Source organism: Erpetoichthys calabaricus, chromosome 5 (genome assembly GCF_900747795.2).
Source record: "Erpetoichthys calabaricus chromosome 5, fErpCal1.3, whole genome shotgun sequence".
Taxonomy (NCBI): domain Eukaryota; kingdom Metazoa; phylum Chordata; class Cladistia; order Polypteriformes; family Polypteridae; genus Erpetoichthys; species Erpetoichthys calabaricus.
The window spans coordinates 227,005,830-227,024,343 of record NC_041398.2 but is presented as its reverse complement, the minus strand read 5'-3'; the positions used below and the strand labels follow the sequence as shown (position 1 = coordinate 227,024,343).

At 41.1% G+C, this 18,514-nt stretch overlaps 1 protein-coding gene across 4 annotated transcripts in view; it reads right to left on the bottom strand.

Annotated features, from left to right (window-relative positions):
* The window catches only part of csgalnact1a (chondroitin sulfate N-acetylgalactosaminyltransferase 1a), a 448,394-nt gene that overhangs the window by 148,375 nt on the left and 281,505 nt on the right, over nucleotides 1-18,514 (bottom strand). For all 4 annotated transcript variants that reach the window (XM_028802606.2, XM_028802607.2, XM_051928033.1 and 1 more), the window contains one exon: nucleotides 309-525. In XM_028802606.2, the coding sequence (XP_028658439.1) occupies nucleotides 309-525 (217 nt within the window). The remainder of the gene's footprint in view (nucleotides 1-308; nucleotides 526-18,514) is intronic.

The following is an 18,514-nucleotide window of genomic DNA, read 5'->3' as shown; positions in this document are numbered from 1 at the left end:
CGCAGGGAGGACCTGGGAAGTGAACCCGGGTCTCCTAACTGCGAGGCAGCAGCGCTACCCACTGCGCCACCATGCTGCCCATATATATCATATCCTCATTACAATTGTTCTAGAGTTCTAAGTGTACAGCTAAAACTGAATATACTGAATATATCCAATATATAAAAAAAACAGATTTTGGATCCATTATAATATTAATCTGAAAGTTTAATACCCCAATAATCTAAATGCAAGCTGTTGCCTTATGGTCTTAATCTGAAGTACTGTTCAAAAAACAGAAAAAATGAACAGAGAGAAGTGCAGCCTACCTGAAATTGTGCATGAACTGCTTGAATTTGTCTGCCCTCTTGGCCAAGGGTACAATGATGTTGATCAGCATGTTGGAAGTGTCCACTCTTTCACTCTTCACCTTCATTATAGGACCAAATGGGCGGAAAAACACCAGACGTTTAAACTCGTGGTTCTGGTCCCCCTTGAAAGTCAGCTCGTAGTGGGTGCCTTTGTCCCTCTCGGTGCGGTAGATGCCTGTAGAGGAGATGGCATGGTGAGAAAACAGTGAGTTTCTATTGATGAAAATGGAGCTTTTTCTGGCCCCCTAATCACCCTCGATCTCTTTCATCATTTCACCATCTAATAGCTAATGTGTGGTGCACATACTGGTACAAAAATGGCTGCCATTGCATCAATCTGGTGGATGCTGCACATTACTGGTGGCTGAAATGGCTCCCCACTCACTATGTAAAATGCTTTGAGTAGTGAGAAAAGCAATATATAAATGGAAAGAATTATTACTATTATTATTATTACAAGATTTTTTTCCATATAGCCTAGACCACAACTGATCATCACATTCATATAAGTGCCATCCACGCAAGTTTCTAGCTCACTTATCCAGCTCAGAGTTGTGGGGTGTTGGCACCTGCCCTAGGACCAATGGGAGCAACCTGGGAATCACAAGTGCAACTTCGTCACAAGGCACATGGACACAAACACTCGCACAAACTGGGCCCCATGAGAGCTAATAACTAATATAAGATAAGTGTTTGGGATGTGGGGGGGAAATTCACACCAACACAAGGGGGAGCTGCACAGTGCATGGTCACAGAACTTGGACTGGGGTTCAATCTCAGGACTGCAGAGCATTGTGCTGACTTGTATATAAATACATGGTACCTAAAATGTATTCTTTATTACAAAGGAACAGAAAAAAACAAGATTTACAGTTGCCATTACTAAACCATTATGCCACAAAAAATGTTAGGAGACATATTGCCGGTTTGACCAGCTCTTTTATTTTCCAACTGACTTTTTGCTAAAGCAACTTTTTTGCCTGTGATTGATTACGGTGAAATATTGGATATGCACGCATCCTCCTCTGGAGCCTTGATTCAGTGTACCTTATATCTCTGTGTTTTATTACAAATGCAAAGTTGCTTTCTCACCATTGCACTCTTATAATTGGGTGGGCTGGACATCATTGACCACCTGAAGACAACAGCATTGGTATATTTTTATCTATAAAGCGATTCTGGGTAAACTTCCAGCTTGTTTTACTAAGCTACTCTGTCTTAGTTCTGGTAGTTATCAGTTACGCTCCTCTAAATGGTTACATTTTACTGCACCCTGGGTTTTGACCAATCTTCGCCGAGTTGGTGAGTCTTGAAGGGGGAGCTTAATCTGTGGTCTGATCATGGATCCCAATGCCCCAGTGCAGTGATGGGGACACTGTGCTGTAAAAATGGCTCTGTCCTTCAGATGAGACATAAAACTGAGTTCCTGACTCTCTGTGGTCACTAATGGTCATCCTTCGTAAAAAGCAGGGTGTATCCCAACGTCCTGGCTAGTCATTCTGGTACCCAAATCATCCCCTGTCTCTTATTGGCTAATCAACTCCCTTAACCTTTCACCACCTAACAGCTAATGTGTGGTAAGTGTACTGGCACAAAAATGACAGCCATCGAATCATCCAGGTGGATACTGCACATTAGTGGTGGATGAAGTGGCTCCCCACTCTCTGTGTAAAGTGCTTTGAGAAGTGAGAAAAGTGCTATATTAATGTAAAGAATTATTATTATTATTAACTTTAACCCAATTATGTCTGTGCATGTAACACACTGTCTCAAATCCTGAACATTCACAACCCAGTGGTACAGCTAAACATGAGGCAGCGCCAGGGCCACATTCTGCTTTTGATTTTTGCAATGTTGATTTTTTAATATACGGCACCTAAAATCTAACAGTGATGTCAAGAGTAAGAAACGTATGGCATCAGCACCTCCAGCTCACTGTGCCAGCTGGCATCCCAAAGAGTGGAGAGATGACTTGTAGAAAAGGAAGGGACTTATCAGTGCTTGACAAATACTAACACAGAATGATTTACTAAACAAATAAACAGGTCTGCAGTCACTAATGTGTCTTTGAGTAAACAGTGAGACATGAGTTCAGTGATTTCAGGATGTTATAGACAGATGCAGGGAAGAAAGAAGAGAATGACCTCTGGATCAAATCCAGGACAAACAGACGTCAGCCTCAAGGCTCTGGACAAACAAATCACATGGAAATGAAAGTCACATCGATGCAAACCAGGACCATCTGGATTCATTTCCTTCAAAAGAGTGCCTCAACAAAAAAAACAACAGGATATCCTAGCAGACGAAGGCATGGCCCAGTCCTGCACCTTGTTATCTGTCTTCTTGCTTTCTGAAGCGTTCAATAGAAGGCCAACTGGATTTCAAAGAGGACAGGTACAGAGGAACAAACACCAACAGTGACAGGCATATCTGTAATTTGGTTCAGCATGAAGGAATGTGGCCTGTGATGGATTGACTGGCACCTCATGCAGGGTTGGTGGTCATGCAGAAACCAAGGTAACCAGGATAGGACACTGAACTGGATAAGTGGGCTATAAGACGGATTGAAGAAATGAGTGTGGGCATGTGCCATGAAATAGACTGCCTTTTCACCCAGGGTTGGTTCCCACCTTATGCACAGTTCTGGCAGGATAAACATCATGTACCTGTAACTCTGAAATGCAGGAGCAAATGGGAAAATGGGTGTTTGTGGTGTATGAGCTTGCTAATCTTGGCACAGAAAAAGACAGTTTACTGCCCAGTTTAGAGTATAACTGATGTACATAAGTACCACCCATACATTTTCTAACCCACTAATCCAGTTTAAGGTATTGAAGGGTGCCAGTCTGTCAAAGTGCACAACCACATACAGATCTACAGGAGCAAATAATTGGAAAATCTGGAGTTGCCAGTTAACGTACAATCATTTCTGGGATTTGGAAGCAAAACTGGTGAAAAGCACACAGCCGAATGAAGGGAGAACATGCCAGGTCCACTCAGGTAGGTCTGAAATGGTTTGTCCAGTGAGAAAAATGTCTGGATGGATAATGGAAGAAAACACTTTCAAGTTCAAATTCAGGTTCCTGTTAAATTTATTGTCATGTGTATATAGTTCAATGAAAAAACAGTTCATAGTGTGTGTTGTACATGCCAGACAGGAAGGACAGGCATCCTGGGAAGGATTCATATGCCTGACCAGGAGACCATAATGGATGGACTGAGCAAACAGGCTAACCAGGAACAGTTTATTCCTCCACACAACAGGTGACATGCCTCCTCAGGGCTAAACCCGATCAGGACACTCGTCGGTCTGAAAACACAGTCCTACTGGGGTCTTTGTGGACCACCAGGGAATGCTGCCGGGGGAGAACTGCCCTGGTTTTTGCATGAACCGGAAATCCTCCGGATGACCCAGACAGGCGATCAGAAGGAGTTCCTGGCTCTAGTTTAAAGGAAAGCCCGCTGTCACAATTTAATTAAGTCAGAGCCAGAAGGTAGTGGGCAACGCTCTTTTGGGGAAGGAATAAGGAACTGGCTTATTTGGCTAGTAATAGTAAAAGGAAGGCCTTTATCATGAAATAAAAATAATTTACTTGAACCTGAAATTGTGTTGGGTATTGATGTGTCTGTGGTTTGGGGCTCTGTGGGTGCTTATTAATCTTGTCAAATAAAATGCCCTCTTACTGCCCCAAGCCATAGAAGGAAGAGTATCCACTAAGAGAACTTAGTGCCATGGCAGAGTCAGTAGAAGCGGTGTCCTTCCCTGGTTAGATGAACTGCCGACTAGCACTTGTATGAGTGCCAATGACTGCCAACTGTGGCTCATTTAAACATCTAGAACTCTGCATTCTCTGTTGAAAGCGGTATCTCCTGTATCTCTAACACCATCTCATTTGTATTTATGCAGGCTATAACTGCATGTCTGGCAGACCTTCCGAGGTAGGACGTTCGCCTCCACTTATTGACTTAACCTTAACATTCAGTTCAGCAAACCACATCGGATGTGTGGTTCTTGGATGTGGAAAGTCATTGTATTGTGTTTTCTCAACATTGCTTTTGTTGTACAGTTGATAAATGGCTGTACTGGGAGCAGCAGCGTCATCAAAGTCATTTGGTTTAAAACCAAAGTAATTCTCAGCAGGTGCCACAGCAATTTTTGTCTTCCATGGCTTTCTTCCGACTGCACATTACAGCATGTACTGGCACCATCACAGAGTTACTTTTTTCCTGTGCGTGTGTCAGATTGTTTCCCAGCAAAATTAAAATCAGACCTTTTTTTTTCTAATCTGCCTACAGACATTTTTGAAGGTCTCCCTCTAGTTGTTTGAAAAAATATAAATCTTAAATTCTGATTACCTCAATACACAATGAACAAAATTGTCACCATTAAAGCAAAATCACTGGATAATATTGAGCAAGATAACGTGTAGTGAATACACTTGACTTGAGCATTCCTAGTTTTCATGCTCTCTCTCTGTACGTTTAGCATTCATTTGCTCAGAGGTTGATGTGCTTGCTGCTTCCTGAGCAGCTCTTCTTTTCTCCACTCTAGCGGCCCACTTCTTCTCTTCTTTCGTCGGCATCTTTTCGTGTTAAAACTGATTAAGTCAGTGTTTGTGTTGCAATTACTTAGTATGTTTTCTTTAATTTTTCGCTTAAGCTGGCACTTAAGTCTTCAATCTGCCTCAAGAATGATTTAAGATATGAAGAGGTAGGGGAAGTGACAGCGAAGGTGGTAGGGATAAGAACAATGCCAATACGCATGTGCTGCATGGCCACCCTGCTGGCCGCTGCCGAGAGTTGATTCTACAATAAAATAAAATTAAAATAAAACAGGAATAACCATGGAGGTCAATCATCCCCCAGAAAGCGGATCGTAGACGTCACGTAGTATATGTGTACCGAATTTCAGGTCAATAGTTCAAACGGTTTGTGAGCTACAGGTGATTTCCAATCCTGGACAGACAAACAGACAGCCACAGTAGCGTATTATATAAGAAGATCAGCCCACCCAAGTCCACAGAGGATTCAGACCCCTTCACATTCTACACACTTTACTGTGTTGTAGATTACACTTTAAATAAATTGAATTTCTATTTTTGCCTATCATTCTACACTCAGTAACCCACAATAACAAAGTGAAAACTTGTTTAAATAAAGGTTTATAAATTTATTACAAATCAAAAACTGAAATTTCTCATTCATCTAAATATTCAGACTGTTCACTGAGGCACTCCAGATTATGGTTAGATGCCCCCTGTTTACTTTTTTTATTTTTTATTGTATTGATTTTAATTAAAAGGAAATAACAATCCATACAATCAAATTAAACTTAACAAAACCAAAATTTAATCCATGCTCATACAAAAGTAAGAGAGGAGAGTCAGCCAACAAAGCAAATCTTTGAAGCAGCAAAGGAAGAGTATCATTTTCCCTCCTATAGAAGCTTATTCTAAAATGTTATTGATTAGATCCTGTCATACTTTTATAAAGTTTTGAACAGATCTTCTAAGTGAGAATTTGATTTTTTCCAAATTCAAATAGTATTGAAGATCAGTTACCCCCTGACTTAAAAATAGTGGGGTGGGCTTCTACCAGTTGAGCAAGATACTGTACGTCTACGTGCTAGTAGTGAGTTAAAGGCAATTACAGTTTGTTTGTGCCTCCTGTTCCCTTTAATTCTCCTTGCGATGTGTCGAGATCTTGACTGGAGTCCACCTGTGGCAAAATGAATTGACTAACCGTGGTTTAGAAAGGACCTACAATTCACACTCCATACCAGGACAAAAACCAAGCCGTGAAGTCCAAGGAACTCTCAATTGACCTCTGCGATAAAATTATGGTGAGGCATAGATCAGGGCAAAGGGGTAGAACCATTTCAAAAGCTTTGAGTGTTTCCAGGAGAACAGTGGCCTTAATATTTGTGAAACATAAGAAGAAATTTGGAAACACCAGGAACCACTCAGAGTTGGCCGTCTGGCAAGAAGGGCCTTAGTCAGGGAGAAGACCAAGAAACCAAATGGTCATTCTAACACAATTTTAGAAGTTCACTGCCGAGATGGGAAAACCTGTTGAAAGGATTGACCATCTTAGCAACTCTACATCAATCAGACACATATGACAACCTTCTTGGAGTTCACTAAATAGCATTTAAAGGCCCCCAAGAACATGAGGAAAAAGATCCTCTGGTCTGATGAGATAACAACTGAACTCTTTAGGCGCTACTTCAAGCACTATGTCTGGTGATGGCCAGGCACCGCTCACTACCTATGCTAATACCATTCCCTTGGTGAAGCATTGTGGAGGCAGCATCATGTTATGGGGGTGCTTCTCAGCGGTGGTGATACGGAGACTGGTCAGAACTGAGGGAAGAATGAGTGCAGTCAAATTCAGAGAGGCCCTTGAAGAAAATCTTCAGCAGAGTGCATTCAACCTCAGACTGGGGTGACTATTCACCTTTCAGCACGACAATGAACTGAAGGATACAGCCAAGACAACACTGGAGTGGCTTCTTAAGTGGTCCATCCAAAGCCCAGACTTAAACCCCCATAGAATATCTGTGAAGAGGCCTGAAGATGGCAGTTAACAGACGCCTCCCATCCTGTCTAATGGAGCTTGAGAGGATCTGCCAGGAAGAATTGGATAAACTGCCCCAATTCTGGTGCACCAGGCTTGTAGAGACTTACCAAGAAGACTCAATGCTGTAATTGCTACCAAAGGGGCTTCTGCAAAGTACTGAATTAATAATTTGAATGCTTATATGAATGAAAAGTTTCATTTTTTGAATTATAATAAATCTGCAAACCTTTCTGAAAAGGTTTCACTTTGCCAGTATGGGTTGAGTGCAGACTGATGGGCATAAATGGCAAATGTATCCATTTAAAATTAAATAACAACATAATAAAGGGTGCAGAACGTGAAGATGCCTGAGTACTTTCTCAATCCAATGTATACAAGGAAAAACAAATAAAGCTCAGCATAAGCCACTTAATCCTCTTCAGGGTTGTGTCCAGGCTGCGCTGGAAATAATACAGGAAAGAGGCCTGAACAGGACCATCACCGGCAGTATAACAGAACAAGACCATTACATGTCTGACCTTGAAAGTAATGCCAACAAAATCACACCAATTAAATCCAGTCACACTGAATGACATACTACTCTTTTAATTTATTCTGCAGCAAAATGTATATTAGGCATCAAAAGAATATTTTACATGTGAGACGCATCACAACTGCTAAACTTGGAAGTAAAAGAAACACTACGTGAACAGAGAAGTAAAGAAAAAAGGCCTTTGATTAGCGGAAATATCTGTCAGAAGACAGCAAAAGTAAACTGTGATGCTTTCAAAGAGCTAGCTCGGTTTGATTTTTTCTTTCCTCACATTTGTTCAGTTGGTTTCCTTTCTTTGTGTCTTGCAGTAGATGGGATGAAAGGTGAAGAAAACATGCAAAGAGAACCCATTCTGTCAAAAGGACTTTCTGGAGAATAAAAGAAATCCACCTACTTCAGATGGCTGGTCTGCTATCACATTAATGAATGTTTTGCTTAATTTCTTTGTTAATAAAAGGATTTCATCTTGGAAGGTGTAAATTGACTAAACCCTTACCCGGAGTGGTGGCTTTGAGGCAAGGGATCTGCGCTGTAAACGACTGAAGTGACTCTACTCTGTTGGGCCCTTGAGCAAGGCTCTTAACCTGCAATTGCTCCGTCCTGGGTATGACGTTACTCTGCATCCAGCCCTGCAAGCAGGTCCTCCAACTTACAGGGAAAACTTGGGGGTTGGTGGCAGGATTGGCACTCCAGCCACCGTAAAAAACCTCACACTGTTTCAGTGTGGCGCTGAGGTGTCACTCATTGCAGGTGGTTCATTGTGTGGTGGGTGCGGCAAAGCACTATCAGCACATTGTCTTACAATGTCTCCGGGTCATATATGACATCATTTTGCGTTTGAAATCAGAAAGCACCTTAAATGTCACGTGTTCAAATCACGGAAACATCCTAAATGCCATCTGTCTTAAACGTTAGGATTATTGGTACAACAAGTTAAGCTGGTCAATCAATATAAATAGTGTCCAGGCACTGTGGGAGAAAAATGAGACTTGAAAAATCTATCTTAGAAGTTCAGTACTATAATAGGGTTAATCCATCCATCCATCCATTATCCAACCTGCTATATCCTAACTACAGGGTCACGGGGGTCTGCTGGAGCCAATCCCAGCCAACAAAGGGCACAAGGCAGGAAACAAACCCCAGGCAGGGCGCCAGCCCACCGCAGTAATAGGGTTAATAAATGTCAGAAACCTGTTCAAGCATATCAGGAAAACAGATAAAGGTCACGGGAACAACAAAGACAAGAATGTACCAGGAGCAGGTTGATGTCTAGAAGAATTAAGGAAATCAGCATACTGTATGCCCTGCACCCAGCAAAGACTGGACAGTTTTCACAAATACAGAAATTTCAAGGGTAAGGGCTGATCCTGACATATATGAGAACAGCAAGAATATAATGTAACAAGACTTTTATTTTGGGGTATGTAAGCTAGCTTTGCTCTCTGCCCAAACATCTCATGTCTTTAAACCAATAAGATCGGTGTGCAAGCGTACGAACCAATCAGAGTAAATGTTAGATAATGTATATGCATTAATTCAGCACTGTTATGTAAATTCAGTTATCTATAAATTTCAACTCTGCCTTTGTTACTTTGGCTCATTCTGTAACAGACTACTGTGATAAACACTCCTCTTCATGAAGAGATAATTAATAAAGTATGAACAAAGCTTCCTCTTGCCTAGTCGCTGACTTAAACAGGTCCTAGTCCTTTCCTTAATATATCTCCAAATTTAATTTCTACCACAGCACCTAAAAGGGGGTATCAGAATCAGGTCAAAAAGACCACTAAGGGACAGCATTGGGTCAGCATATGAAGACATTGTAACGGTTAACTTTATATAGCCACACTGATTGTGGAAAAGATTGTTTTCAAGAAATTTATCGTTTCCACCCATTGTACTCATTAAGTTTTATTTGTTTTATTTATTTAGCGTTTGATTGATTGACTGGATGTACTGTATTATCTGTTCTGTGACTCTATGTCCTTGTTTTCTGTATTTTTGCTGCTGTATTCATTTGAATTTCCCCATGGGATTAATAAAGTTTATCTAATCTAATTTTACAATGGAGTTTTGACTCTAGCAGTCCATCCAGGTTGTTCCTCACCTTTTCTCTACCCGGACTGGCGTCTCAAGTCACACTTTGCGTTATGACAGCCGGCAGACTCACTCTTCGAGAGCTAAGAACTTACTGGATATGCATTAAAAGTAACAAGGAGACCCAAGCTATCTTCCCTCTAAGCTGCGTGGAAGCCTGACCATGCATCTTGCCTTGTTTCTTTCTACTTTTCTTCCATTGCTTTTAGCAGTGTGCCTGAAATCCCAGCTTAAATACAGTTCTCTGTCTGTAAATATTTTGTTTACTTAAAAAAAAAAAATAAAGTCAATCTGAACAACGAAAATGTGCCAAACAATACCAACCGAAGATTCACTATCACTGAAACGAACATCAGCACCATTAGGAATGGTTATGTGCCTGCATCATGTCTGCCACGCGTTCCCAGCATTCTTTTGACACATTTTCTAAGCACTTCATCAGAAATTAACATGACGTGTGCGTGAGTTGCAGTATCGGCAAAAATATGGGTGGCATGTGTGTTCAACTTTTGGCACGTGATGTCAGCATCGTTATTTACTATCAACATCTATGTGCTTGGATTTTTGATAAAAGGTTCAATATAGTGAAGCAAATCATCAAACTTAAATGTTGACATGCGAATGTCTTCATGGTACTTTTCTGCCACCATTTCTAGCATAGGCAATACAAGTAGTGATGAGATACATTTAAAGGTCTCACATACCATCTTCTGTGTCACTGTTGTCATCTTTTTTTTTATATTTTGCTCCTTTGCAACAGTATTAGAATGTAAAGAATTTTTATCTTTAACATGTTTCTTCCCTCAACTCACAACACTGTGAATCCAGACATTGTTTTCTCACTGTTTCTCACACTGCCACCTGGTGGAATCCTCCAGATTTACTTAAAGAATATGTGCAAGTATAGACAGTATGGTGGCTTGTGTAGCAGCAGCGTCCTCAAGCGCATGCATCACGTAGAATTAAATATATCCCCGGGCTTACAGTGAGTGAGTTGGCGGCATCTGCTCTCCCTTACAGAAGTGCAGTAGTACAGTATGTGTCATGAAAAGTGGCCATTCTGTGTGATGCTGGTCAGATGTACAAGATGATGTGTTTTTTGCATGATGTGATTCATTTACATAAAATATACAGTATATATCCTGTCACACACATGGCACATGGGAGACACTTAAGGGCTCTAGTAAATGTAATTACCCACCGAGCCAGAGGATGGCACTGTTTTCTGATCCTTTCTCTCTTTCTCCCTCTGCTGGCTGGGTGACTGATGGCGTTTCAATCCCTGACATCATCTCTGGTGTCCATCCTCCTGGACCTGCCCCTTCCTACCATCTTCCTTCATAAACCGAAAAACTAGTTACCTACTTCAGTTCTGTTTGGACTTGTGTCTGTAAAAGACATCTCTGCAACTAACTGCGTATTTATCTACTCAAAACTGTCAAATTATACGGGGTTACCAAAGTGGTGCCCCAACACTTTATCTGTATTCTTTCCGCCATTTTTCACCTGCTTGAAATTTACATTGTTAACTTGTTGTACATTTCACAGTACCTGTCATGATCAGGGCTGAATTTTGGAGTCTTATAGCCTTTTTCATTGTGGAGGCCATTTTGTGTAACGTTGTTAGGGTCGTGACCCATGTTTCTAGGAACATGGTCTCCAGGGTTGTGACCTTGAGTTCATCAGCAGACGAGATAAAAGGTCAGCAGTTGGACTGAGCTTTTTCTGATCTGTGGATAAATTCTTCAAAATCCTTGTGGTATTCTCCCTGATTGATATTCTGTGTCTTGCCTGGTTTTCAACTTCTCGCCTTCATTTTGACTGTGAATTTTTGCCTCTCTTCTGGGTTTGGTTGATTCGCTTTATTTTGTTTTGTTTTGCCTTTGCTTGCATCTCTCAGTTTTACTCAAAAAATTAGTTATTGGTTTCCTGCCGAGGCAGGACAATCCCAGAGTAATATTTCAGTTTTCAGCTAACATTGGAACACTAATGGGACCCCTAATCACCATGGGGTATTTCATACACTGACTGGTGCACTTCATGAAGTACCACAGTTTAAAATTTGTAGCAACTGTTTCTTAAACTTCTTCACTTCATTTGCTGCCAGAATTTCAAACTAAACTAAACAGCAAACCTTAATAGAAGTCCTTTCAAATGAAGTTCTCAATCTGTGGATCTACAAGTCACGTCATCTGTTCTGTACAGTCCCACGCTGGTATCTGTCATCATCCAGTTTTGCTCACATTACTAGCCTGGCTGACTCTAACTCATGTAGGTGTATTCACACTTTAATGTGTTAGAAAAAAGTTGGGAGTGAAGGCATTTTAAGAGACTAGTTAAGAAAAAACACGGCATAGCTAAAACTCAGCTGCACCTGGTGCTCACAGCATAGAATTAACATTTTGCTATCTGTAAAATCTTCAGGCTGTAGTGCTAATATATAATGTTCCTAATGTATAACTCTATTTGTGCCAACATCTGTTTCAGTGTTAGCTCAATTAGCATCTCTGAATAAATTACAATTTTCAGCATCACAACCAACAACCAATACTGTACCTATTAAAATAAATAAGTATAACTACAGTGCTCTCCATAATGTTTGGGACAAAGACAACTTTTTCCTTAAACTGTTTCACAGTTTAAAATAACAAATGAAACAATTCTGATGTTATTCAAGTGCACACTGCAGACTTTCATTTAAGGGGATTTGCATACATTTCGGTCTCACCATGCAGAAATGACAGTACTTTTTCTACATGATCCCCCCATTTCAGGGCACCATAACGTGTGGGGTGTCACAGGTGTTTCTGAACACTCAGGTGGGTTTAATGGCTTCATAAGACACCTTGGCTTGCTTTTACCCTTTGGAGTCTGGAGTTGCCATTGATCAACATGAGAACAAGAGCTATGCCAATGAAAGGCAAAAAAGCCATTATGAGGCTGAAAAACAAGAATAAAACCATTAGAGACATCTGTAAAACCTTAGGGTTACGTAAATCAACTGATTTGAATATCATTAAGATGAAAGAACTCACTGGTGAGCTTAGTAATCACAGAGGGACTGGTAGGCCAGGGAAGGCCTCCACTGCTGATGATAGAAGAATCGTCACTATGGGAAGGAAAAAGCCCCAAACGCCTGTCTGGCAGATCAGAAACAGTCATCAAGAGGCAGATGTGAACGTGTCAGACACTAATATCCACAGACTTCATGAACTGAAATATAAAGGGCACACTGCAAGATGAAAGCAATGGCTGGTCTATTAAAGCAGTCATATTTGGTATTTTGTCACATATCCCTTTCATGCAGTGACTGCTTGATTCACAAACATCACCAGGTGCCGAGGGTCTTCTCTGGTGATGCTCTGCCAGGCCTCTAATGCAGCCATCTTCAGCTCCTGCTTGTTTGTCTCCTTAAGTTGTCTCTTCAGTAGGTCTGCTCAGTTGGATTAAAATCAGGTGATTGGCTTGGGCATTCAAGAATATTCCAATTTGTAGCACTGAAAAAGTCCTGTGTTACCTCAGCAGTATGTTTGGATCATTATCTTGTTGTAGGGTGAAGCAGCGTTGACTGAGTTTGGAGGCATCTACTGGAATTCAAACAGATCAGATGTTTCTACACACCTCAGAATTCAACACTGACGAAAGATCAGCTGCAGGTTTGAGAGCACACAACCTGCACAACACTCGGAGTTTAATCAGGGGATTTTGACAGCACTTTATCCATTAATGTTCATTAAAGAACCTCAGATGTCTTATACCAAATTGTATTGTATTGTATTGTATTGTATTGTACTTGGCTCCATGTTTGAGAAGTGCGGCCTCTGTCTGCTGTAATAACTTTGTTTTACTATATTGAATAGCAACAGCAAGTCAAGTTTAAATAAGCATTGTGCTCTAGAGATCAACTACGTGTTAAAATGCTGCGGCTATTCTGGCATGGCATGTTTGCATTTCTAGTTAGACAGTAATATTAAATTTCTTTAGTTACTCATTGGGCGGCACAGTGGCGAAGTGGGCAGCACTGCTGCCTTGCAGTTAGGAGACCCAGGTTTGCTTCCCAGGTCCCTGCGTGGAGTTTGCATGTTCTCCCCATGTCTGCATGGGTTTCCTCTGGGTGCTCCGGTTTCCTCCCACAGTCCAAAGACATGCAGATTAGCTGCACTGGCGATCCGAAACTGTCCTTAGTGTGTGGGTGTGTCTGTGTGCCCTGCGGTGGGCTGGTACCCTGCCCAAGGTTTGTTTCCTGCCTTGCGCCCTGTGTTGGCTGGGACCCCGTAGTTAGGATATATAGTGGATTGGATAATGGATGGATGGATAGTTACTCATTTTGATGTGCAGTCAGAAAGTGGGTGCTGTGCAGCCTTGTCCGTGCTTTACCAGTATGGGCAGTCAGATTTGTTGATTCGGGTGTTTTGAATACTGAAATCTGCATCTCCTGTGGCTCTTCATTATCAGCTCTCTTAACGGAAGTCCCTTGGATGGAGTGCGACACACTGTTTACTTCAAATGCATATTTTGCTGTTCATATTTTCATGAATATAGAAGTCGATTCTTTCAAGCTTAGGTCGACTCTTACACTATCACTGTAATGGTGAACAACAGACAGCACACACAGCACTTTCACCAATGTATCGTACACTTTTAATCTCACCCAATGATGTTTATCAATACCAATGTATAATCTGATGCTACAGAAAGGGGTTTTCCTTGCATCAGGTTATGATTATTTTTAAAACATGTAATGTGCTCTCTGCACATGTGACACACACATTTATAAGTCTAATAAGATTTTTTAGGAGACTTTGACTGTAGAAAGGTCATTGTAATCAGAAGCTTGCTGTCTGTCTGATCAGGTTAACAAGAGCATCTCTGATCTCTGCAGTTCAAAGTCACCGCTTCAACTCTGAGTGCCGCCTTCATGAGGCATTGGATTAGATTACAGATGTGACACTCAGTGAGCTGTCGAATTATTCCCACCAGGTTTTAAGCAAAATTAACTCAAGGTTGTCTCCAGATGTATATAATAGATGTCTGCCATCTGCAAGACTATTGGCAGGTTGGTTAGGCTGTTGCCCTGCCATTAAGGGGTGCCTCACACCCCTTCTGTTATATTTGAGACTCTACATCATAACACTGTGTTTCCTCCCACTGTTGCATCCTGGTCTCCTTTTTGTATTTAGTATGACTGACATGTATTCTCTGTCTCATATTTTTGACAAAAGGAAGACAAGCATCTCTATGACAATAAATAAAATAAAAAATGCTTTAGATCCGAAACCCACTAGGAGCTCAGAACCTGCACACAAAACATTCAAGAACAAGAACTGCTGTACAAAAACATGTGGATGAGTTGATGGAATTTTTGATATTACTACTGATGATCCGAAAAAGGAAGATAAGCTGCCACCCTGTCCTGAACTCACAAGGGCTTGCGTTATCTACTTAGATAACATGATCACCTGCCTATTTCAACTAACCACTAATGTGTACAGTCATCATAGTGCTGAAAGCAAAAGCCAAAAAAATACAGCACAATATAGACATGACTTGTAAAAGTACTGTCAAAGAGCAAAACGATTAGTTGACACACAGTGGAGACAGTGTCAAAAAACAGAGTCTCACTTTTCTAAAAAGATCACAGGAGCTGACAATTTTGCATTGTCCATACATGAAGCCCACGTAATGGGAGACCAACAGTATTTTTTAAGTAGATTGTTGCTTTGTAATGTCCATCTAACAGATTTTGGCCACTTTAACAAGACACATGAACAAATGTATGAAACATTAGAAGTTGTGTGAGGAGGTGATTCAGTCCATCAAGCTTATTTGGAAAGTTAATACCCAAGATGTTTCAATACTTTTTAAAAGCAGTGAAAGTTTCTCCTTCAATTGCATGACGCAGTAATTTGCTCCGGATCCCATGACCCCTTGTATAAACAAGTGCTTCCCGTCTCCAGCTCCCTCAAGGCAGGACATTTCTGTTAATCCCGGGGCACACTTGTCGGCTATTCTTCTCTAGAGCTGCTTTGGTCAGAATTGTGCACGATGTTGCAGATGCAGTCTTGCTAATTTATTACAGAGGCTGTGCGTAATGTTCATAATTTGTATTCAAGCTAACATCTAATTAACCTTTTTAATTGCTTCTTTACATTGCCTGGACAATGAGACTGTCAATGTAAATGTAAATCTCTAAATCTTTCTCAGAGGTTTCATTCTATGGGTCAGTGCCATCCAACTTGTATTTATAATAAATTATTCTTTTACCCTAACATAAACCAGCTTGGCTACATTTGACTGTATAGTCCAGGTGTTCGCCCGATTTTGAAGATGATTCAGAAAGAAAAGATAACTGTGAATCAATTGAAAAAGTATGTAGTTTGTTTGCTGTTCTTGTATATAACAGAAACATCATCATCTCATATTATATCAGTCACACCACCTACACTGCAGAAGAGGTCATTCTCCTGAGGCTAAGCATGTTCAGGCCTGGGCAGCACTTGATGGGAGACTAACCAGGAAAAAGCTTGAGTTGCTATTGGGAGAGATGTTGGTGAGGCTAGAAGAGGGAGCACCTATCCTGTGGTCTGAATATGGATCCCAATGTCCCAGTTCAGTTATTGGGTCATTGTGCTGTAAAAATGGTGACGTCCTTCAGATGAGACGTAACACCGAGGTCCTGACTCTCTGTGGTCGTAAAAGATCCTTGGGTATCCTTCGTGTGCTGCCTAAATTGTCCACTACTACCAAGTCATTCTGCCCCCCTAGTCATCCCCTGTCTCTAATTATCTCTCTCTCTCACCACTTCACCGCCTAACAGCTAATGTCTGGTGAGTGTACTGCCACAAAAATGGCTGCCATGGCATCATCCAGGTAGATTCTGCACATTAGTGGTGGTTGAAGTGGCTCCATACTCATTGAAGTGCTTTGAGGAGTGAGAATAGTGCTATATACTGTAAATGTAAAGAATTATTACTATTATTATTAACCTTAACTTGATTATGTCTGTGTGTGTAACGCACTGATTGTCTGAAATCCTGAATATTCATAACCCAGTAGTATAGCTAAACATCAGGCAGCACCAGGGCCACATTTTGCTTTTGACTCTTGCAAAATTGATTTTTTTTAAATATGCCACCTAAATCTAATAGCATAGTCAAGAGTAAGAAGTGTATGGCAATCAGCACCTCCAGCTCATTGTGCTACCCAGCCTCCCAAAGAGTGGAGGGCAGGCTTGTAGAAAATGAGGGGACTATGAGTGCTTGACAAATACTAACACAGAATGATTGAGAAAAAAACAATATAAATGTAAAGAATTATTATTAATTACTATTATATAATAGATACATTACAATAAATAATAAGATACATTATCATGTACTGTATAATATTATCATTGTTGCGGAGGGCTGGAGCCTTTACTCGGCCGGGATGCTCAGAGTATGGAAGGACCGGGTGGGGGGGAGATGAGTATTTTAGCACAGTTTCTCCCCGGGGCCAACAGAGGATAGCCCCCTTGGGTTCCAGCAGGGCTATGGGTCATAAGCATGGGAGCTCAACCCTGCTGAGGCCTGTGGCCACCACAAGGGGGCACATGGAAGTTTTCCGGGCCCTATTTGGCAGCACTTCTGCCACACCCGGAAGTGCTGCCGGAAGAAGCTCGTTGGGCACCTGGAGTCCTTCCGGGTGCCCTATAAAGAGAGGCAGTCACCGCCACTCAACGGCCAGAGTTGGAAAAAAGAGGACAAAGCCTGAGGAGGAGTGGAAGTGGAGGGACTGGCGGCAGAGAAGGGACAGGACTGTGTTGTGTTTTGGTCATTTGTGCACTGAACTGTAGAAATAAACGCATGGGCTGGGTGCTAAACCTGTCGCCTGCCCGTCTGTGTCAGGGTTGGCTTCACATCATATATAATAGCGATAATACTATGCATATAATAGATATATGCCAGACACTAAGGTTACTACAGGAGTTAATGAAAGAGAGATGCCGCCTTTTACTTTCTGTGCTGGTGTAATTTAACTTCACGCTCCATAAGTTATTATTTGATTTAATCAGGCTATATGTATTTTCTTTACACTTGTGAATAGTTACTTTTTAACAGTATGCAAAAGCAGGGGTGAAAATGTCTAATTGAAGTGTTTGCTTTTAGTGTTAATGCAGTCGCTGGTAATTAAAGAGTATTGATGTGGGAAACACGTGTCGAGCACTGGATACCTTAGCTGGCTGCTCTGTTCTAATAATTTATTCCTTATTAGTGTTATTGTACTTTTGGAAGTGTGTGTGTTAAAGGTCTGCCGTTAAATAAACCTAGATTAGAAGTCTAATCTTAATATTATAATTGTATTAAAGCAAATTACATATTGAAAAGCATTTGTAAAATCAGCTCAGTTATGCTTAATGCCGGTTCAACTGGAGAAATGTACAAATTTATCAAACTATTTTTTGACATACCATGGTTTACTTATATACTTGGGAAAATACACAGAAAAGCCTTAAAGAAACCACCACACTATATACACTCACTGAGCAAATTATTCGGCACACTCCACTGATACTGGCTAGGGCCTCCTTTTGCTCTCAAAGCAGCCTTTGTTGTTCATGGCATGCATTCCACAAGATGTTACAACCATTCCTTTGAAATTCTGGCCCATGCTGACATGATTGCATCACACAATTTCTGCAGATTTGTCAGCTGCATGTTCGTACTGTAAATCTCCTGATCTACCACATCCTAAGGGTGTTCTACTGGATTCAGACCCGGTGAGTGGCAAGGCCACTGAAGAACACCGAACTCCTTGTCATGTTCATGAAATCAGTTTGACATGACTTTTGTTTTGTGGCGTGGTGCATCATAGTGCTTGAAGTAACCATCCAAAGATGAGTAAATTGTAGTTTTGAAGGGATGCACATGGTCAGCAACAATTCTCAAATAGGCTGTGGAATTCAAGTGATGGTTGA